The following is a 23,799-nucleotide window of genomic DNA, read 5'->3' as shown; positions in this document are numbered from 1 at the left end:
TGTTGGGAAAAGAAGAGCTGAGTCCTCAAGCATTAGGTAAGGAAGGTGCCAAAGAATCAGAGGCATCTCAGAGGTGTGGTGGTGAACAGGCTGGCACTACCCCGATGAGGGGCCCCGGGAGTTGATGGCAGAAGGTCTGCAGGCTGGGAGTGGACATGGCTGGGTTCCCACTAGATTCTGAGAACAAGAATCATATATGGATATTCAAGGGACCCAGAATAACCAAAACAATCAAAAAGGAAGAACTGTGCTAGAGGACTTACACTTCTCTTGTTCTAAACTTACTCTAAAGCTGCAGTAATCAGGACAGTGTTGGTATGGGCGTAAGGATAGACACGGGTCAATGACATAGAACTGAGAGTCAAGGGGGTGCCTAGCTGGCTCAGTCGGTAGAGCATGAGACTGTTGACCTCAGGGCCATAAGTTGAAGCTCCATGGGTATGGAGCCTACTTCAAAAAAAAAAATTTTTTTTAAAGATTTTATTTATTTATTAGAGACAGCCAGCGAGAGATGGGACACAAGCAGGGGGAGTGGGAGAGGAAGAAGCAGGCTCATAGCGGAGGAGCCTGATGTGGGGCTCGATCCCATAACACTGGGATCACGCCCTGAGCCGAAGGCAGACGCTTAACCGCTGTGCCACCCAGGCGCCCCCCCCAAAAAATTTTTTTAATTAAAAAAAGAAGGAAGGAAGGAAAGGAGGAAGGGTGGGAGGAGGGAGGGAGAGAGGGAAGGAAAGAATTGAGAGTCTAGAAAGAAACCCATTAATCTGTGGTCAGCTTGTTTTTGACAAAGGTGCTGACACCATTCAAAGGGGCAAGAAGGGGGCACCTGGGTGGCGCAGCCGTTGAGCGTCTGCCTTTGGCTCAGGGCGTGATCCCGGCGTTCTGGGATCGAGCCCCACATTAGGTTCCTCCGCTATGAGCCTGCTTCTTCCTCTCCCACTGCCCCTGCTTATGTTCCCTCTCTCGCTGGCTGTCTCTATCTCTGTCAAATAAATAAATAAAATCTTTAAAACAAACAAACAAACAAACAAACAAAAACAAAGGGGCAAGAAGGCTCTTTAATTAATTGTGCTGGGACAACTGGAGAGCCACATGCAAAAGAACGAAGCAGGCCCTTACCTCAGGCCATATACAAAACTTAGCTCAAAACAGATTAAAGACCTAAATGCAAAAGCTAAAACTAGGAAACTCTTGGAAGAACACATAGGCTTAAATCTTCATGACTCTGGATTAGGCAATGGTTTGTTAGGTTATGACACGAAAGCGCAAGTGAGAAGAGAAAAAGTAGATAAATAGGGCTTAATCGAAATTTAAATTTCGTGCTGCAAGGACGCAATCAAGAACATGAAAAGACGGGCACCTGGGTTGTTCAGTGGGTTGAATGTTTGTCTTTGGCTCAGGTCATAGTCCAGGGGTCCTGGGATCAAGCCCCACTGGGAGCCTGCTTCTCTCTCTCTCCCTCTGCCTCTCCCCTGGTTTGTGCGCGCGCACGCTCTCTCTCTCTCTCTATCTCTCTCTCTCGCTTTCTATCTCAAACGCATAAATAAATCTTTTTTAAAATTAAATTAAAAAAAGAAAATGAAAAGAAAAAAGAAAATGAAAAACAAACCCACTGGATAGCAGTTAATCATATGTTTGACAAGGGACTCGTAACTAGAATATATAAGGAATTCTTACAACTTAATTTTAAAAACACCTTCAACTTAAAAATGAGTGAAGTGGGGGGGCACCTGGGTGGCTCAGCTGGTTAAGCATCTGACTCTTGATTTCAGCTTAGATCATGATCTCAGGGTCGTGGGATCAAGCCCTGTATTGGGCTCTGCGCTGGGCATGGAGCCTGCTTAAGATTCTCTCTCTTCCTCTCCCTCTGGCCCCCATCTCTCTAAAAAAAATAAAAATAAAAAAGGAACGAAGGATCTGAATACACATATCCCTAAGAAGATATACAAACGGCTAATAAGTACATGAAAAGATGTTTAACATCATTCGTCATCAGGAAAATGCAAATCAAAACCATAATGAGATACCACTCATATCCTCGAGGATGGCTATAATTAAAAAGACAGATAATAACAGGTGTTGGTAAGTATGTGGAAAACTTGGAACATTTGTGCACTGTTGGTGGGATTGCAAAATAGCACAGCTGCTGTGGAAAACAATAGGGCAATTCCTCAAAATGTTAAATATAAAGTTACCATACCACCCAGCAATTCCAGTCCTCAGAGCATACCCAAGAGAACTGAAAACACGTGTCCACACAAAAACCTGTACCTGTATGCTCACAGCAGCAGTTTTCATCATAGCTGAAAAGTGGAAATGACCCACATGTCCATGAACTGACGACTGTGGTATAGCCATGCCACGGAATATTATTCAGCCATAAAAAGAAATGAGGTACTGATCCCATGCTACACGAATGATCCTTAAAAACATTATTCTGAGTGAAATAAGCCAGACACAACAGGCCACATATTGTAGAATGCCACGTATATGAGCTGTCTAGAACAGGCATTTCCATACAGACAGAAAGTAAATATAAGTGGCAGCCAGCAGCTGAGGGCAGGGGACAATGGGCAGTGACTGCCAATGGGGATAGAGTTTCCATATAGGGTGACCAACCTTCTCGGTTTGCTTGGGACTGAGAGATTTCCCTGGGGACGTGATAGGACTTTCCATATTAAAGCTGGGACCATCCCAGGCAAACCAAGGTGAACTGGTCACACTATTCCATATCTGTAAATGAATGTGTCCTGTTTGGTGGCCTCTGGGTTGCTTTCTAGCTCACAGATTCTTTGAGATTTTATTTGTGAAAAACACACAAACACAACACATACGCAAAGACAAAAAAACAAGAAAAGCCTGTTTTTCTTTCCCCGTATGGTAGCCGATACTCCCTGGGCAAGCTCGTGGTCATACCTTACTTATTCCCAGAATATCACAGCCAGCAGCAGCATTCCCTGGTTGTGGGAGAAGCATGGGTATCTAAAAAATACCCGTGCTCAGTTTCTAACTCCAAACTAATTAAATCAGAACATCTAGGGATGGGACCCACGCCATGAGTATCTTTTTAAAAGATTTTATTTATTTATTTGAGAGAGGGTGAGAGCGAGAGAGAGCACAGAGGGAAAGGAAGAGGGAGAAGCAGACTCCCCACTGAGCAGGGAGCCCAATGCAGGGCTTGATCCCAGGACCCTGAGATCATGACCTGAGCCGAAGGCAGGCATTTAACTGACTGAGCCACCCCAGCACCCCCATGAGTATTTTTTTTTTTTTTTTTTGAAAGCTGCCAGGTGATTCAAGTGTGCAGCCCGGTGTGAGAGCCAATGGCAATGTGATCTGACAGCTGCCCAGCCCCCATTCCCTTTACTGCCAACTGGCACCAGCCTCTCCCATGATTGGACCACCAGCTGCTGAGGAATATGAGCCGAGCCAATCAGAGTCGCTCTCAGGAATTTGAACGAAGACATTTTCGCGGAAGCTTGAGAAAGGCTGGAGGGGCCATGGTAGGCCACAGGTGGAGAATTGGGGAGGGCTGAGGGAAGAGCAGGGGCCAAAGGAAATTGAGGAAGACCAAGGGAAAGACAGTGAGCCAGACAGGGACCGAAGCAGATATGCAGAAGGTTGCAGACCAGCTGTGCCAGTCCTGCCCTGCTTCCATTCCAGGGTTCTCCTAATACTAGTGCAGTGTGTTTTTATAGCAGTAAGGTATGATGTATTGTCTATAGACAGCTACAGCGATATCTCCATCCCACAGTCTCTCCTCAGTGTGACCTCACCACTCCCCCATTGGGAGACGGCTTGTAATTCCGCTCTCCTTGACTTATGCTGGAGCCAATAGAATGCAGTGCAAGTGGCGTGCCTGAGTGGCTCAGCCGGTTAAGCAGCCTACTCTTAATTTCTCAGGGTCCTGGAATGGAGCCCCATGTCAGGTTCTGGGTCAGCGGGGAGTCTACCTGAGGAATCTCTCTCTCCATCTGCCCCTTCCCCCTCAAAGAAATAAATCTTAAAAAAATAATAATTCGGTGCAAGTAACACTATGTGACTTTCAGGGCTAGGTCAGAAAAGCCATAGTTTCCAACCTGTTCTCTTGGGATCTTCACTCAAGGAGGTGTGAGTCACCATGTAAGAAATCTAACAACCCCGAGACCACCATCTGAATAGGGCACGTGTGGGCTGTCCAGTTGACCGTCCCTGCTGAAATTAGCCATCCAGCCATTCCCCCATCAAGGCACCACATTGGACACAGACCAACCCACCCACTAGCTGAGTACCCCTGAGTGACCTCAGTCGACACCATGAGAACTGCTCAGCCTGAGCCCCGCCCACATTGCCAACTCACAGAATCCATGAGATAATAAAATGGTTGTTGCTTACTCAACAAAATTTGGTGTAATTTGTCACACAGCAACAGGACCTGGAACAGGTACCCTAAGAAAATCCGTATTCCTTGTCATCAAAAGAGCATGACAGACCCACCCAACTCTATCTCTCAGGGTCTGTCCCCATTACTAACTCGCCTTAATTTAGTTCTCACCAGGCCCCCAGACCCCAGCCACCAAATCCCCACTACCAACAGGTGAACCTGAAATGTGGATAGGAATTGCTGATGATTTTCAGTCAGAATCGTTCCTAAAAACCCACAGCACAATTATAGACCCACAGCACTATTAAAAGTAATATGAGAAAATATAAGCAATGTGGTTGTTTTTTTTTAAGAGGGAGAAACCACATGCAAGTGGGTTGGGGGGTGGGTGCAGGGGGAGAGGGAGAGAGAGAATCCCAAGCAGGCTCCACACCCAGCGTGGAGCTGGACACAGGCCTCGATCTCACAACCCTGAGACCATGACCTGAGCCGAAACCAAGAGTTGGACGAACTGAGTCACCCAGGTGCCCTGCAATGTATTTTTTAAATTGTGGTAAAATATACGTAACATGAAACTTCCCGTTTTAACCATGTTGAAGTGTACATTTCAGTGCTATTGTGTGCAGTCGTGTTGCTGTACCACCACCCCCGTCCGTCTCCAGAACTTTTTCATCCTATAACCCCGAAACCCTACGTGTATTAAACAACTGTCCATTCCCCCCCCAGCCCTTGGCAACCTCCATTTTCCTTTTGTCTCTGACTTTGACTACTCTAGGTAGTAAGGGAAAACAGGACAGCACTTGCCCTTTTATGTGTGGCTTATTTCAGGCAGCATAATGTCCTCAAGGTTCATCCACGTTCTGGATGTGTCATAAATTCCTCCCTTTTTAAGGCTGAATAATATTCCCTTGTATGTAGATAGCACATTTTCTTCTATTCTTTCATTGAGGGACACCTGGGCTGCTTCCATCTCTTGGCTGTCGTGAATAATGCTGTTATGAACGTGGATGTGCAAATACGTTTGAGTTCCTGCTTTCACTTTATTTATCTGAGAGAGAGAGAGAAAGAGAGAGGAAGGACAGAGGGAGAGGGAGAGAGAGAATCCCAAGCCGACTCTGCAGTGAGTGCAGAATTCCGCACGGGGCTGGAGCTCACAACCCTGAGATCATGACCTGAGCCGAAACCAAGAATGCAGCACTTAACAGACGGAGCCACCCAGGCACCCCCTGGGTTCAATTTTTTGGGAAGTGGAATTGTTGGATCCTGTGGCAATTCTGTTTTTACCAAGGAATCACTGTATTGTTTTCAAAAGCAGTTGCACCGTTTTACATTCTCAGTAGCTATACACAAAACCTCCGATTTCTGCATATCATCACAAACACGTGTTCTCCCTTCCATCCTCCCTCCCTTCCTTCCTCCCTCCCTCCTTTCCTTCCTTCCTTCCTTCCTTCCTTCCTTCCTTTTAAATAGTCATCCTAATAGATAGAAGGTGATACTGTGGTTTTGATTGCATTTCCCTAATGATTAGTGATGTTGAGCATTTTTCATGTGCTTCTTGACCATTTGTATATTTTCTTTGGAGAAATATCTATTCAAGCCCTTTGGCCATTTTTTGATCAGGTTGTTTGTTTTTTTGTTATTGAGTTGTAGGAGTTCTTTATAAATTCTGAATATTAGCCCCGTATCAGATACATGGTTTGTCAATATTTTCTCCCATTCTGTGGGTTGTCTATGAGCAATATTAAAAGAGTTGCGGAAGACTTTCTAAGCATGATACCAAAACGGAAGTTATCATAATTGATGGATTTGACTACACAAAAATATAAGTGTTGGCTATGATAAAAATACCATAAACCAAATCAAAAGTCAAATGACACAGGACATTTTTTTGGCAATATCCAGCAACGGATTTTTAATATACTGCGAGCAAAACCCAATCAGCAAAAAATGAACTTTAATAAAGTTAAATAGAGCAAAAGACAGAAATATGCGGTTACAAAAGAAGGCATGGTCCTTCCTGCACATCCTTTATACACATATTGCCTCCATTAAGTCCCATGGTTAAGGGACAATAAATACTTAAGACCCTGTCTAATTTCAGCCCCCCAAATAAACAAACACACCTGAGCATTTCCTGTAAGTTGCTGACTGCTTAATGCAAACAACTTTATCCCTGACTTTTGCAATGCTGCTGTCTGAAGACTGGCCACAATTTTTGCAGAAATGATAGCCCTGTAAGAAAATTGCTGGGTTTTGGTCATGAACATACCAACTATAAATTCAATCCCATTGGTAATTTTGTGGTGTTTGGTTTTAATGACCCGTTGTGTTTTTTATTTGATAAGCAGGTCCTTCTGGGTGTCTCATATTTTTTGCAAGTAAATTCCTTCCTTTTCTAAATGCTGTTATCTCTGAGTCTTGACTTCACTAGTAATCAATGAAATGCAAATTAAAATATCAAGATACTGTTCTCACTTATTAAATGGACAAAGTTGTCTTTTTCCAGGACATTGCTCAATGCCAGCTAGATGGGCCCACCTGCAGGACTGCATGACAAATATATTTATTGAGAGCTTTTAAAATATACCCTTGAAACCCTGTAATTCTAGTACTGGCAATTCAGCCATGAATATAATTAAGTTGTATATCCTAAAATTAAAAAACAAACACTAAAATGCCATTAACTTACAAATAGTTATATACATTTTCTAAGAATACTTAATGGCATGGGAAAATGCTCTTGGTTTAATGTAAAATGAGAAAAGCGGGATCATATTGGAATTTTGACAATAAAACCATATATGTGGCATTAAAAATTTTGAGGAGAAAAAGAAAACATTTTAGTTACCAGCCCTTCTCCTTCTTTAATGGAAAAGAAGAAATTATTCTACTTTGCTGCCATTTAATAACACAAGACTAAAACTTATTAAGTTCAATTAATTTGGAATTCTATGTAATGTTCTGTATTAAGGTCAGTTAAGGTGGGTGGGACTGGGTGTGGTGGTTAGAAATGAAGAAACAAAGCAGGAGGGAGAAAGAGAGTATCATATAGGGGAGGCAGGGGAAGAGAGAGAAAGAGCTAGAAATTTAGGGAGAAATGAACAAATGAAATCATGGGACACTGTTTCATGTTTCTCTGTATCTCTGTCTCTGTCTCTCTCTCTCTCTCTCTCTCCCACACACACACACACACACACACACACACACACACACACACACACTGTTCAGGCTGTTGTTAGAGAAGGTTCTATAACAGAAACCAACTTCTTTAAGTCAGCCCTCTGAACTGACAAGAACACAGACTCTTCTGCAGATACAAGCACCAAAGTGAAAAAAAATGGTGTTCACATCAAGTCGTTGTCAGAAGAGCGCCGGCAGGAGCACGCAAGCTGGAGTGTGTGAAGGACATCAGAGACCTCTCAGAAGTGGTGGTAGGTTGTTCTGAAGGGAAAACAAATCTTGTTGCAAATTGCTCAACACCCTTCTGTGGAAATTACCAGTAAATATCATGCACGTGCTCCCACCTCCAGGAAACAGGGACATCAGGCTCAGGTCCTGAATTCTTTACTGGTGTTCTAATTTAAAAGAATGAAACCAGGTTTTTGTTTTTGTTTTTGTTTTTTTTAATGAGAAGGGCAGCATAGGGGAGTAGGTAGGGTCCGGCAGAAAGAAAAGCACAGGCTGCTATTTATAAAGGATACACACACACACAGGGGTGCAGACCTGAAATGCCATCCGAGAGGCAGTGTACCAGCAATCGAAGCAAAAGTCTTTAGCAAAGATCAAAACACGAGTAAGTGCCCTCGGCAGGCCCCAGGTCCCACACCACTGGGCAGGCTTTGCTGGCTTCTGGGGATCCAGAACTGGCCCCGTGGAAAGAACTTTGAAATGCTGGGTCAGACCAGGTCTGTCCTCTTGGAGACTGAGACTCAGACCTTGAATTGCCCAGGTTCGAGAACTCTCTAGTGGGTTAAAACCCTCCAAGGGGTCTGCTGCAAGTAATAGGGCAATGTCCTGGACTTGGAGTTAGGAGAAGTATCACGAACACAGGAGAAGTAACACTCGGTGTCTGGAAAATAAAGCAGGGTTCCTCGGCCCGGTGTGAGGGAACGGTGAAGGGAGGAGCTTAGCAGTTCAGCTGCCCCTGGAGAGAACCCGAGAAGCTATTCGACACCTGTAAGCGCCCTGCCTGGTGTGCATTTCAGGAACCTCAGGGCCTTTGATTCTCGCAGTCACTCCTTTCAGTAAGTTAAGGTGGCATAGCGCGGAGGTGGCTGAAAAGGGTGTAGACCGAAAATTCGGAGGACCTCGCACGTGTGTCTGGGACTCGGATAATGGCAGGATGTACAGGACAAACATACCTTCCTTCCCCTCCCTCCTGTTTCCTTTAACTGGGAAAAGTGGCCTCGGCCACAGGGTTGGGGCATCGCGGTGACGTTAGGAGACACAGAGGTAGGACAGGATTATAAATGGCCAGGAGGCATAGACAAACCGCAGTGTGGGGGGAGGGGTGAAACCTTTCATGGAAATGCGAGGTGGAGGCTCTACTGCCCCCCTCTGGCCAGCGAGAGGGATGTCGCAGCTATTGCCATGACAGGATAGGGACAGAGACGCAGGCACATCTGGAAGCCAGGGCGGGGGAGCAAATCCCCGGGGAAGGAGGAGCAGAGGTGGGAACCAGGTCTTCTTGTTCCTTGTGGCTGCCTTAGCCGAGATAAAATCAGGACTGGGTTTATTTAAAAAGAGAGAAATCCGGGTGTCTACCCAAGATGTTTGTTCTTCCTGTATTTCATCTGCTGGCAGGAGCAAGGGAGATGCCATCATTGGGTAAACATGCTCAAAGGAGTAGCCGTTCCTTGCGGAGCCAGTTTGTAAACTGGATACTGAAAACGAACCAAGAGAAACTAGTGCGTCCTTGGCAGCACGCCCTTTGCAGGGGCCTCAGCTGTGTTTTCTTCAAAACACAGACCATCTTTGTCAACAGAGCTCTGAACACCCACTCAGAGAGGGAGGTCAGAGGGCAGAAGGAGGAGCTGGCCATCACACCCCAATTCCTTAGAAAAGGGACATGGGGACCCTTTCTGGAGAACCCTCTGGTCAGTTGTGCTAAGCAGAATTGCTGGGGCAGCTGGGTGGCTCAGTCGGTTAAGCATCTGCCTTTGGCTCAGGTCATGATCCCCGGGTCCTGGGTCCTGGGATGGAGCCCCGCATTGGGCTCCTCACTCAGTGGGGAGTGTGCTTCTCCCTCTCCCTCTGCCCCTCCCCACCGTCATGCTCTTTCTCAAATAAATAAAATCTTTAAACAAACAAACAGAATTACCATCTTGATGGCTTAAAGCATGTAAAATTCCTAAAGTCAAGTGATCTACAGAAAAAAGTTGGGATTGCTCCTAAAAGGTATGTGTAGTCAGGGCTTCTCAGGCCCGGCTGCTCAGTGGACTCAGCCCCGAGGGGCCAGGACCCACTCTCCTCCACCTGTGAAATCTGAACGTCTGAAAAGTGGGCAGGTCATTGGCATTGGTCTGAACGCCTCCCGGTGCTTTCAACATGGACGCTGGGGAAGACGTACTGGTATAGAGCAGCCCTTCTCAAACTTGAATGGGCCAATGAGTCACCCAGGGATCTCCGTAAACTTCAGAGTTTCATCCAGGCAGGTCTGGGAAGGGCTGGAGAGCCTGCTTTCCTACTGAGCTTCAGGGCAGGCACTGCTGTCACCCAGCGGCCACACATAGGGTAACTAGGGTCTCTAGAACTTCTCTCTGTGGGGCTTGGACCAAGGATTCTCACCAGTAAAGCACAGTTCAAAGTCAGTGATAAACCTTTTCGTCATTTTGGTAAAAAAAAAAAACCCTTTTCCTTTAAGGAGGGCACATGCTGTGATGAGCACTGGGTGTTGTACGCAACTAATGAATCATTGAACATTATATCAGAAACTAATGATGCGCTCTATGTTGGCTAATTGAATTTAAATAATTAAAAAAACCCCAAAAAAACCCACTTTTCTTGTCATGAATGGGAGATCAGACACACAGAAATTAGAAGAACCATTTTTGTATTCAGTTACATTTTTCGGTAGACATTACTTCAAGAGATGAACCAGTAAACAAAAGGTGGTGTATTTTGGAATATTATTTGGCCATAAAAAGAAATGAAGTTCTGATAATTCTAAATATGGATCTTGAAAATATTGTGCTAACTGAAAGAAGTCAGTTATAAAAGGCCACATTTTATATCTATTCTCTTTCTAGGAAATGTCCAGAATTGGCATTTTTACAGAGACAGAAAGTAGATTAGTGGTGGCTTAGGGCTAGAGAGATGGGGAAATAAGGGCACGGGGTTCTTTCTGAGGTCACAAAAATGTTCCAAAACCGATTACTCAAAAAGCATTGAATTATACAGTTTAGATGCGTGAATTGTATGATACGTGAACGATACCTCAATCAAGTTGTTAAATAATTACAGAGATAAGATCTTTGCTGTTCATAAAAGCAACCAAACGTATAAAGAATATGCAATATTCTTTACATATTATATATACAATATCCATTATATTCTTGATATACTATCTTTATGTGATATCGATATATATTATGTAAGACTATATAACATGTAAAGATTATATAAAAACGTGTAGGAGCAAGTCTGTTTAAAAAAAAAAAGGCAAACAACCCAACAGGAAAATAGAGGATATTCACAAAAGAGGAAGCCAGAAGTGCCGATATACACACAGAAACAGGCTCCACCTCCTTGGAAATCAGGGAAACAAACATTAAAATATTAACCAGATACCATTTCAGACCCATTAGATTAGCAAAGAAACTACAAAAATTAGTCTGACGACGCTGACGCTAAATGTGGAGCAGTGAGCATCTCATGGATTGCTGGCGGGAGAATAGATTGGTTCAAAATACTTGGAAACCAATATAGTGATATTTCAGCAAATTTGAAGGGTGTATACGCCATGACTTACTAGCATATACATTTGAGAAAGTCTCACCAGTGCATACAGGAAGCACACACAGGAGCATTTTCTCATTATTTTCTGTATAAGTAAAAAACTCCAAATGACCCACCTGCCATGGGTAGGGAAATGGATAATTCTATTGGGGTTTATTCATATAACGGAAAATTAGACTGCAGTTAAAAATAAATGAATCTGAGCTATTTTGTGTAATAAAAATATTTAAAACATGACTCATATTATCTCCCAGAAATGAGGCTAAAGAGAGCCAAGGTCCAGGGGCGTCTGGGTGGCACAGCGGTTAAACGTCTGCCTTCGGCTCAGGGCGTGATCCCAGCGTTCTGGGTTCGAGCCCCACATCAGGCTCCTCTGCTATGAGCCTGCTTCTTCCTCTCCCACTCCCCCTGCTTGTGTTCCCTCTCTCGCTGGCTGTCTCTCTCTCTGTCGAATAAATAAATAAAATCTTAAAAAAAAAAAAAAAGAGAGCCAAGGTCCAGGAGAAAGTAAACTTTACGAACACTATTTATTGCTTGGACCTGCCACACTACTTCTGCCACATTGCGTTGGGAAAGCAAGTCACAAGGCCAAGCGCTGATTCAAGCTGGGGGGAAAGAGACGCCATCCGTAAAGCCTCATGGCCAAGGGCATGGATTCAGGGAAGCGTGCCGAATTGGGGCCATGATGGCAATCTATGCATCCCCATGACCTTGCGCTGGGCTGTCAACATTATTGTCAGACGGAAACCAATGGCAACGGAGCGCCCCCTGGATATCAGCTCTGGGCTAGATACGGGACACACTTGAGGTCATCAGCAGAACCTTCTGGCTCAGGGAGATATTATCTAATCGGGAAGACAGAAGACATACACAAAAAGATCAGTAACACTCAACCTAAGGAGAGAATTGACCTATGCATGGAGGGAAAAGCAGGACTCAGGGGCCAGTGGAGTAGGAGACCCTCTGGGAAGGAGAGGAGGCTGGAGGAAAGGTTGGTGGTAGCCATGCCTCTTGCCTTTGTAAAGCAGATTTAATGTCACGTGCCTTGAAATGAAATAAATTTGGGAAAGTGCCTGGTACACAGTAGCTTCTGAACAAATGTTAACAGAATCTAGAAATTTAGCTCCTGCTCTGATCTCCTTCCATATCCCAGTTGCTCTCAGCTCCTACCGTACTATCCGTTTGTCCCTCACTCACTAGGCCCTCTGCCATTGCAGGGCCTTAGCACCTGCTGTTCCCTTCACTTAGAACACTTCTCCCTTCCCTCTTCAATTCTACTGCATCCTGATATATGGTTTAAGGGTCACCACCTCAGGAGAGCCTCCCCTGACTTCCCAGAATCAGCCAATGCCCTACTGACAAGCTCCCTTAGCGCGTTACGTGCTGTCAGTAAGTGTGTGTCCATTCGGTGGTGTGGGCTGAATAACCCTTGTGCAGTACTGCCCTCCAGTGATTCCTCCGGGCATTTGCAACAATTCATTTTAAATGGACTCCCAATGGCTTTCATACTTTGCAGGATCAAATGCGACCCAAGGAACCAAGGCGGGCATGAAAAGGTGCTCAACGTGCCTAACCATCGGGGAAACGCAAATCAAAACCACAATGAGACAGCACCTCTCACACCCTAGCGGGGCGGTTATAAAAGAGATAAGAAGTGTTGGCGAGGCTGTGAAGGAAAGGGAACCCTTGCACACTGTTGCTGGGAAGGTACAGCTGTTATGGAAAACAGCATGGAGGGGCCTCAAAAAATTAAAAATAGAACTGCTGTAGGATCCAGCGATCCCACTTCTTGGTATATATATCCGAAGCAAATGCAATCCGTATCTTGAAGGGACACCGGCAGCCCCATATTATTGTAGCATTATCCACAATAGCGAAGATACGGAAACAAGCTTCAGTCAGTGGATGAATGGATAGGAAGATGTGATTTTTATATATATGAATACATCTATATACACACACATATATATAACTGAATATTATTCAGCCATGAAAAGAAAGAACTCTGGCCATTTGCAACAACATGGATGAACCCGGAGGACATGATGCTGAGTGAAATCAGCCAAACAGAAAGGCAAATCCTATACGACCGCACTTTTATGTGGAATCAGAAAAAATCGAATTCATAGAAGCAGACAGGAGCGTGGTGGTTGTCAGGGACGGGGGGCAGAGGGAAATGGGGATATGTTGGTCTAAGTGTATAAACGTTCAGTAATAAGACGATTAAGTTCTGGGGACTGTAGTTGATCATACTGTATCGTATGGCTGAAATTTGCTAAGAGAGTAGATCTTACATTTTTTCATCACCACTACTGCAGTAAAAAGGTAACTATATGAAGTAATGAGTAAGTTAACTAGCTTGACTGTGGTAATCATTTCACAATGTACATGTAAGTAGAATCATCATGTTTGCACCCCAAATATATACAATCATTGTTTGTCAATTGCACCACAATAAAGCTAGAAAGAAAATGAAAATGGGTCCCTGAATGAGTAAATCTCGAGGAACACGGTGCGAGATTTATGAATTCCTTGAAGAAATGAAATGTGAACTTCTGTCCAGGCCTTGCCCTGGACACTTCACTTTTATCTTATTTAAAATAGCTGCTGGGGCACCTGGGTGGCTCAGTCAGTTAAGCGTCTGCCTTTGGCTCAGGTCGTGATCCCAGGGTTCTGGGATCGAGTCCCGCATCGGGCTCCCTGCTCAATGGGGAGTCTGCTCCTTCCTCTGCCTCTACAGCTCCCCCTGCTTGTGCTCTCTCCTGTCAAATAAATACATTAAATATTTTTTAAAAAATTAAAAAAATAAGACAGCTGCTTCTGGGTGCTAGATTTCCCCTTCCTGCCATACCTCACAGATTCCCCTTTCACTCCACTCTGACTTTTACATGCCTCACCCAAACAACACCTCTGCTCCTCGTTCCCTTTTGATCTGTAGTCCAGAATGTTCTCTCGCCCCCAGACATCTCCCTACAGAAGGCCCTAAGCAATTCAAACCAATGATGGATTTGTCTTTTTCTCCCCAGATTCTTTCCCTCTTGAAGTTCCTTTATGTGTTCAGGGAACTGTGAAAAGCAAAGTACATGTTTTCTGACTTCTCAAAAAAACTGACACTATTGATAGATAAGAACATTGAAGCCCAGGGAGGTGAAGTAACTTGCCCAAAGTCACACGGGTCCAGAAATCGAAACCCCACCTGACTCCAAAGTCTTGAAATTAGATGTGGACTTATGGGGCCAGCAGCTCTCAGAACTTGGGGGCCAGAGGTGATCTCTCTTTAAGAAAGAGAACACAAATTTAAGAAAACAAATGTACAGGGCCATAGAAGGGACTTGCACAAGGAAGGTCCTTGAAGCTTGAATTTCACTAGCTTCCTGAAGAAATGGTCTCTAAATGAAAATTATACCATCACCAGAGATAATAGACAGGCAAACCAGAGGGAAGCTTAGGAGGCAAAGAGGTTTTTTTCTTTCATTATACACCACCCTCCTTGCCGAAATTTCTTGAAAGCATGGAAGACCCCTTCTTTAGAAGTGTTTCCCCCAGGATGTTCCAGGGGTCTTTCCTGGAAACAAAAAGCAGGAAGCAGGTATTTTTGCTTTTGTAGGAATGTCAGTGTCAGAATGCGAGGGAGAAGAAGACGGTAATTTTGAAAAGACAGACATAAGTGGGTGTCCAACATCGTGGAAGGGAAAGAGATCCAGAAGGAAAAAAAAATCCAATAGGATGGATGTGTAAGTAACAGGCCAGGTGTAAGTAAAACTGCCGTGCGTCAGAATTTATGGTTGATTTTGAGTTAAAAAGTCGAAAGGAAACATAGACACTGGACCACTGCCTCGCACAGACCCAGCGTAAGAAATGCATGGCCTTCTAAACACTTGACCAAAGTCGCAGGAACAAGGAGCGATGCCATTTTTTGAAGGCAGCCAACAGCCCAGGGAACAGTCCTTCCCAGAGAGTGACCTCTAGTGGACAGGAGTATCATCATTCACTGGAACCCAGAATTTTTTCAAAGGAGCATCTCAACCCCTTTCAGCAACCCCCCCCTTTTTTTTTTAACAAGAGCCTTCTGGGGTTTGGCTTAAACAGTGATTGTGTGGTGTTTAAAACTCTTAATGTTTCTTGTTTCAACATTCCTTGTCAACGGTGAACTTAATGACCCATTCTGTGCCTAGAAAAACCTTTACGACTGTGAGTTAAGACGGCTACTTCAACAAAATTGTGGTTTAGGAAACAAAATTTCACAGGTAGGAGAGACCTCTGAATTCTTGATGAATACAAAATTGCACAATTTTTTGGATTTATTGGTTCACTTAGGGTCTCTGTTATAAAGGAATCCCTAATAGAGGTTATAGCGGTCATTAGGAAAGACAGGTCAGAGGCATGAATGGAAGCCATCCTTTTGAAGGTTAATTCGGCGTTGTCTGTTAGAATAGCAAACGCACGTAGCTCTGAGCCAACAGTTCCACTTCTAGGACTTTCTCCTTCAGATTTACTCATATAAGTGAGCAGAGAGCCATGTGCAAGGCCATTTACTGCAGCAATTATTGTAGTAAGAGAAGTGGAGAAAACAACTTAAATATTCATCTGTAATAAATTATGGAATAGTCATAAATAAAATATGATGCAGATATTTAAAGGATATGGAAGATTCATAGTCTTCAATACTAAGACTATAAAAGAAAGTTTTAGGGGCGCCTGGCTGGCTCAGTGGGTAGAGCCTGTGTCTCCTGATCTCAGGGTTGTAAGTTCGAGCCCCACATTAGGTGAAGAGATTACTTAAAAATAAAGTTTTTTTTTAAATTGAAAGTTTTAGAACAGTATTTTAAAATCTTATACATGCACGAACATAGGACATGTGTACAAATTGGCAGAAAGAGTTGTTTGATTTTGCTTAACTACAAACAAGCCATTTCTCCAAGAAGGTAGTGTAGCCCGTAAGTTAGGGACATAAGAGCTTAAGCCAAACTGCCTGAGTTCAAATCCTGCCTTTATCAATGATGATTTCTGTGATTTTGTCAGATTCTTTGGCCTCTTTGTATCTCAATTTCCTCCTCTGTAATGGGGGATGATAAATTGTGAAGGTTAAATAAATTCATATATATAAATACAGATTCATTCCTGTGAACCTATAATTATTTCAAAATAGAAATTTTTTTAAAATGCAGTTTATTTATTTTATTTTTTTAAAGATTTTATTCATTTATTTGACAGAGAGAGAGGTAGCCAGCGAGAGAGGGAACACAGGCAGGGGGAGTGGGAGAGGAAGAAGCAGGCTCCTAGCGGAGGAGCCTGATGTAGGGCTCGATCCCGGAACGCTGGGATCACGCCCCGAGCTGAAGGCAGATGCCTAACGACTGCGCTACCCAGGCGCCCCGAAGAAGCACATGTTTTAAATCCTGGACCTTGCTGCATTCATTCTGGAGAAGGAGGGACAATTATGGACACTAAGTCTGGACTTAGCTCATTAGTCCTGAGGAGAGGGACAGACAGACAGTCACAGGCTTACCCACCCACATTCCTATACAGCCTCTTCGTCCAAATGAACGATCCCCAAATGGATACTAACCATGATACTGTAATGACCAATGGATAAATTCTCCCAAATCTCTTGATACTTCTCCAAGCCTCAGCCCTTCACCTCTCAAACATCTTCTTAGCACCATCTTAGGGTAAGTTATGCTAGCGGCTGTTTACAACAGCTCCTAAATCTCAGGGGTGTAATACAACAGTGAGTTTTATTTTTGTACCTATTACAGTACAATGTGGACCAAGGGTGGGGGGATACTGTCCACAGTCATGTAGGGATCCAGGCTGAAAGGGGCTCTACTATCTTCAACAGAAAGCTTCCAAGTCATCCTGGAAATTGATAATCCAAGCAGCACACCCAAGAGCAAAGAAACAAGTGGCATTTTTTTCTTTCCCGTGCCACTGGCCAGAAGTCAATCACCTGACTGTTGGGTTGCCGAGAGAGGTCATTTCACTGTGTATTTCACAAAAAAATTTAGTGAACACGTAGAATTGTCTCTGTCACAAGCAGCTATTAATATGATCATGGGGGTCTTCTCCTTTAATGTTAATAAGATTTCCTGCTTTTCACTGACCTGCACAAGTAATCCTGGGAGCTAGACTGCATGATAGCATTCCCACACGCCCCAGTACTATACCTCCCATCCAAACCAAAGGTAACATGGCTTGCTTCAGTAGCTCGAGTCACTTATTTTTTTAAGATTTTTTTACTTGAGAGAGAGCGAGCGCGAGCATGAGTGGTGGGAGGGACAGAGAGAGGGAGACAGCAGACGCCCCAGGATCCCGAGATCATGACCTGAGCCGAAATCAAGAGTCAGCCACTCGACTGACTGAGCCACCCCAAGGCACCCCAAGGGTGCATTTATCTTTTTAAATTAGTGTTTTCATTTTTGAGGGGGGTAAACATCCAGTAGGGGCATTACTGGAACATATGGTAACTCTAATTTTAATATTTTGAGGAAACTCCATATTCCTCAGAAACCATTCCCAGTGGCTACACCAATTTACATTCCCACCAACAGTGCATGAAGATTCCCTTTTCTCCGCACCCTGGTCAACCCTTGTTATTTTGTAATTATCTTCTATTTTTACAGGGCATATTCAGCGGGACATTATTTATGGGAGGCCTGTGCCGCTTGGACCCACAGTGGATTTCTACAGTGGTTTTCTGTTTGCTTCTGCCAGTTCTTTATGGGCATTACTAGCCCATGTTCCCATTTTTTTGTTTTTGCTTGTGATCTCCTGGCTATCAAAATTCAAACCCAAAACCTGTTTGTGGTGTTGGACTCATGATTACAAGTTTTTAGCAGAGACCTTTTTCTCCACCTGGAACCCCTTCCTTGGTTGTGCCTATCCATGGGTTTTCTTAGCCCATTTCTTGCCCCTGACAGTGTAGCCCTTAGAAGGCTCTAGTTCTAGTATTGAGCTTTACAACCTAAACCCTCAGATAATGGAGAGTACTCCCACTCCCTCCCCTGGAAGCTACAGAGCCATCCAGTGGCTTTACTGCTCTGTCAGTCCCTAATTATCTCAGCCTCCTGGGGATTTCCCTCACATTCTTGTGAGATCAGCCCTACGTATAAAAGTGACGCTGGTTGTATCTTCCCAGGTTTTCTAGGTATTCGAGGTGGTGCTGGTGTGGATTTCAAATTTATTACTCCAGGGACGCCTGGGTGGCTCAGTTGGTGAAGTGTCTGCCTTTGGCTCAGGTCATGATCCCTGAGTCCTGGGATTGGGTCCAGCATGGGGCTCCTTCCTCAGCAGGGATTCTGCTTCTCCCTCTGCCTGCAGCTCCCCCTGCTTGTGCTCTGTCTCAATCTCTCTCTGGCAAATGAATAAAATCTTTAAGAAATACATACATACGTACGTACATATAATAAAATTTATTGCTCCATTGTGTAGCCAGAACTGGAAGGTCTCCATCCTACAATTATGATTATATAAAAATATCACCAAACAATGGGAAGGAATGCAGACAAATGGAAACAGACGTGTTTGAGGACTGGGATTAGAGAGGAAACCCTTCCTTTAAAAATTGCCTATCGTTAATGCAACACAACTGAGGGGAAAAAAGAGCTGACCTAGATAAATAAAACTCTTAACCAAGCTGATTATTAAAAGAAGGCCAGTAGCACAGGTTTGGGGCATTAAATGTTTATTAAATCAAGCTTTTAAATTATATCCACCTACAGTCTGTAAACAGATACAGTACATGTAAGTAAAAGGCTCTTAGATTAGAAGTGGTGGAAAAATGAAAGATCCCTTCGCACACAGGCATCTCGTCACTCCGTGGGCTGACGCCATGGGGCCGGGTTTTAGTTCAAGAGTTAAATGAAAAACCAGAAGGAGTCTACCTCCACCTGCTAGGGCGGATTTCAAGACAGGTATTTGTTCCACATTATAGTAGGCTGGATTATAGCAAGGCAACAGTGAAGTTTTTACATTCACGGATTGGCTGAACTAGTACAAATTGAGCTTTTCCTCTAGAGGTCTCCCTCCCTATTACCATAATTAGTAAGAAATGAGAATTAAAATTAAACTATGGACCACAGGTGGCTACAAAAATAGGTAACTCGTAGAGTAATAAATATCTATAGACAGCAGAGCACAAACTTACGAAATTTGCCTTTTTCCATGAATGTGCAGAACATCAGAAGTTACGTTCAAGAGGTACAGTCAGTGGACTTCAGATCGGCAAGAGAATGCGCAAAGGAAAAACAATGAAATACAAAACCCAGAGTAGGAAGCTGAATGCAGATGAAAATATACATCAAACCACCTCCGAACTCCTCACTTATCTTACTTAATAGACACCACAATTAGCTTACAGCCCTTTAAGAATCTTAAAAAATAACACTTTGTAATCTATGTACAAATTTTTAAAAAGATTAATCATGAGACAAGCAAAAATCGATTAACAGTGGCACGAAAATCAATGGACCTTGTAGATTTTGTGTGCTTTCATAGACTTCTGTGTATGAGGATTTAAAATGCCCCCCACGATGTTTTGGATTGAGTTTTTAAAATTCCCACAAAAGTCTATTCTACAATCATTTCAGGTATAGAAGGAAAAAAGTCCCAAACTGGAAAATTAAAAAAAAAAAAAAAAAGTCAAAATCTCACAAAGTGACTGAAAATCCATGAATATATAAGTGACATTCATACGTTCCCTTCACACTTACCAAGTGCTATGTAAGGTAACTATAATGCTGTCCTGAAATCAATCTCATTTAAGATACAATAATTCCCATTCTAATTCTAGAATGGAAAGCACTTATTCGATATAATGTGCGTTTCAGCGAGGTTGACATCTACTTGGTTGTACTTGACAGTGTCACCTTGAAGTTTCATGAAGATTCATTGCAGGCCTGAACTGTGAAAGTTCGGAGCTAACAACACCACAGGTAGGCAGTTACTCATCCTAACTTCTGCAGGGAGTGAAGGGTATACTTGAGCTGTCCTGGGGTCACTGCAGCCTGGAACAGTGTTCCCTTGAAAACTCAGCAAGATTCTCTGCCAAAAAAATCTTCATAGTGTAAGGTGTTTGGAACTTGCTGGGTTGGGTAAGTTCTACTGACATACTGACATACTACGCCTTCAAGAGGGGTGTGCAGAGGCAGCTTTTCCCAACGCACTTGATTTTGCCAGAGAACACCCCAAACAACCATGGGATCCCAGGACACTCATGTCCTATGGAACATGGTTTGAGAAATGCCAATCTGAGTAGAATTTCTAAAGTAGTGGTTCTCAAATTGTAGTGAGCATCAGAAACACATGGAAGGCATCTTAGAGTATAGAGACCTTACCCCACTTCAGAGGTCTGGGGTGGGACCTGGGAACCTGCATTTCTGAGACTGAGAGACTCCAAAGTGAAGCTGATGGGGTGAGGACCGCACTTTGAGTGGCATCCATCCAGAGAATGACCCACACAAATCTCAGCTGCAGGAAGCCCTGTTAGAGTCTCAGGAAAGGCTGCACGTGGCATCTGCTACAACCAATTAGCTGGCGGTCAGATCAGCCCAGTGATGCCTGAGGTCTGGGCACCTAGGTGGAATGGAGGAACACTGGACTTGACTCCCAGCTCTGCCCCTACTCACCAGGTGACCAGGCACCATGACTGCAACTCAAAAGAGGAATAATGGGAGTCCCATCTCAGTCGATCTGTGAGGCTTAGAGGAAATGTTTGCACAAAAGGACTACCCAACAAAAAGCATCATACAAGTGTCATTAATCAGTAGAACGTGTCAGTCACAGCAGGAAAATCCCAGATGCATTTTCTGCCTTCCGCCACAGCTGAGCCTTTATGAAAGCACATTCTGGCAGCTAATGAAGAGAAAAGAGGCTAAAAATGCAGAAAACTGCAAAGAGGAAGATACGTAAGTGGATCACCTAATTAAAAATCTCTAATTGTTAAAAAAAAGATCAACCCACAATCAAAGTAGTTAATTATGCTGGCTTTGAGATAAGAGTTTAAGTTACAGTATGTTGATCTTTGAACACACTCACTCCTCCGTTCTACCATGTTAATGCTGGTTCGGTTTTAACATCAAGAGCATGAGGAAAAAAAAAATCCCTTCACTCAAATGCATATGGATTCGATGTAAAAAATTTAGCTGAGATCATTCCCATCTTCTAAGCTACCACGGTGGGAAAACTTCCAAAGTAATTTTTAAAAGGGACCTTTAATTTTGGTTCATAAAACATCCACAGCATGATAAATGAACACAGACTCACACGCTCACACGTGTCTATTTGTTGCCCACCACATCTTAGCCAGTGAACTGCGTCTTGCAATTAAAAAATGAACTGGTAAAAATTCATCCGCACCCATGACAGGATTATGGTCAAGCAAACATCGTGTTGCCCAGTCCCAGTTTCCATTCGAACGAAAAAGACTGATCAGAAAGGCAGCACGCTCCCCGACACGCTGTACTGTCCACTTTATACATGCTCTGGGTGGCTCTGGAGACAAGACAACATCTCTTGAACGGGTTTGCCTTCATAGCAGATCTGATACACTGCTGAGAACAACGGGAACCTGGTTGGGAGGAAATGTGAAAAAAGACAAGTTGAGCCATCTGGTTTACCTCACAGAACAAATGAGTCTCCTGCCTAACAGACTGCAGATGGGTGTGCTACTTTGGACGACAAAGTGAACACCTTCTGTCTTCCTCTATGATTTGGTGGCTGTAAGATGGTGGTATGACCTAGACCATCCGCGGCCTACTTGTTTGGACTGCACAGTCTACTCACAAGTCCCATGGTAATCCTTGCAGGGCCATTGGTGGCCATTGACATGAAGAGCTGCAGGGCAAGTCTGGAATGAGTCCAAGTTTCTGTCAATATCTTAAAAGGCTGGAGAATAAATTTTAAATTGCAAGGAGGTACTGCTCTCCCTTCTCCAAAAGGGATCATCCAAGGATAAAGATGAGGCAGCCCCCACATCACCATAAATAGTTCGCGTCTGGAACATTCCTGCAAGAATCAACGTGGGCACCCACAATTAGCAAAGCACTGATCTCAAGCTGAAAGCTGGGTTTATTTTGCCTTTTCTTTCAAGATGTGAACACAGAAATGGCTGAGGGTACAAAGGTGTGGGCTAATAATGCACCATGAGAAAGGACAGCATTATCCCAGGGTCCAGCTGGCTCAGCAACTATTTTAAATAGTAGGTATCACTAAGGAAATAACAAAGTTAATTTCAATCAGCCTTTTAAATACACACACACACACACACACACACACACACACACACACACGCCAAAGCAAGCTTGACAGGATCAATAGAGTCTTCAAGGCCATTCTGGAAATTATCTAGTTGGAATCCTATTAATGACAACTTATTTAAGAATGGCGAACAGCCCTGAAAGGTCATATGTCTATCACTGTGAGTTTTTAAAGGTACAGAATGTTTTATTTTTTGGAGGCAGGCAGGCAGTCAAATCTGACCCCACAGCCTAAACACTCTGGGCAAGTTTCACAACCCCTCTATAAAATGGGGCAGGACCCGTTGTTAAGGCCTGTTGTATGAAGGGACTTAGTGTAACCTGCAGAGTACAACACTTGGCACATGGTGGGTGTGCAGTGACGGTTTATACACACAGCCACAAGATGGCCACTAGGTCCTAGCAAGCTCCTAGGACAGGACCCCAAATGTCTTATTTACCTCTGCGTCCTTGGGGCCTGGCACAGCACAGATGAGGGCAGGTGCTCAGCTAATATTTGCTGAATGAACTACTAGGAATGGCAGTTAGAGCCTGCAGATCCTAGTCCCTTCGTTTTTCCATGGCTTAGTTTTCCTGATCCTATCATGAGGACAACCTGTGTGTCCTCAGAGCAGGGTGGGAGGTGATGAGTGAAATCCCTTCACTCTTTACCAATGTTACGAATAGCCTAACGCTCAGTTTCCCAGCTTTATTTTCTCCTAGAATTAGCCAGGGAGCAAGTTCTAAAGAGCAAGACACAACACCTCTGCTGGGGGCTTCTGGGGAAGATACTTCTCTCCTTGAGAGGTACTGGAGGAAAGTTCTGCTCCCCAGACTGCATATGCTCCATGTCACTGAGTACAGCTGTGTATGTGATGCATGGAACTGCTGCAGCCATCTTGAGGTTCTGAGGGAAGACCAACAGGATCACTGAGACTCGACGCTAGATGCACTGTGCCAACACCAATGATGCCCACTTCCAGAATCCTTGTTCTATGAGAAAATAGCCCTATTGTTTGAAGCATTTTAAACTGGGCATTGCTCTTGCAGCCAGAAGCACTCCCAACTTTCACAACCAGCGCTTCCAAATTGTGGAGATGGGATGCTAACAAGAGATTTGGAGTATGGGGGGAGTATGGGGGGAAGGGAGTTTTTATGGACAAGTAACTTGTTTAATCCTCGCAACCCCCCTATGAGGTGAGTAATAACATTATCCCCATTCCACAGATAAGGAAACCGAGG

At 43.9% G+C, this 23,799-nt stretch overlaps 1 protein-coding gene across 1 annotated transcript in view; it reads right to left on the bottom strand.

Annotated features, from left to right (window-relative positions):
- Positions 1–18,990: 18,990 nt before the first annotated feature.
- Positions 18,991–23,799, bottom strand: part of GPD1L (glycerol-3-phosphate dehydrogenase 1 like) — a 59,751-nt gene continuing 54,942 nt past the window's right edge. Inside the window, exon 8 of the mRNA XM_026496847.4 lies at positions 18,991–21,890. Within this exon, the coding sequence (XP_026352632.1) occupies positions 21,794–21,890 (97 nt within the window). The 3' untranslated portion in view covers positions 18,991–21,793. The remainder of the gene's footprint in view (positions 21,891–23,799) is intronic.

This window comes from Ursus arctos, unplaced genomic scaffold (genome assembly GCF_023065955.2).
Source record: "Ursus arctos isolate Adak ecotype North America unplaced genomic scaffold, UrsArc2.0 scaffold_20, whole genome shotgun sequence".
Classification (NCBI taxonomy): domain Eukaryota; kingdom Metazoa; phylum Chordata; class Mammalia; order Carnivora; family Ursidae; genus Ursus; species Ursus arctos.
This window is presented reverse-complemented; position numbering and strand designations above follow the sequence as displayed.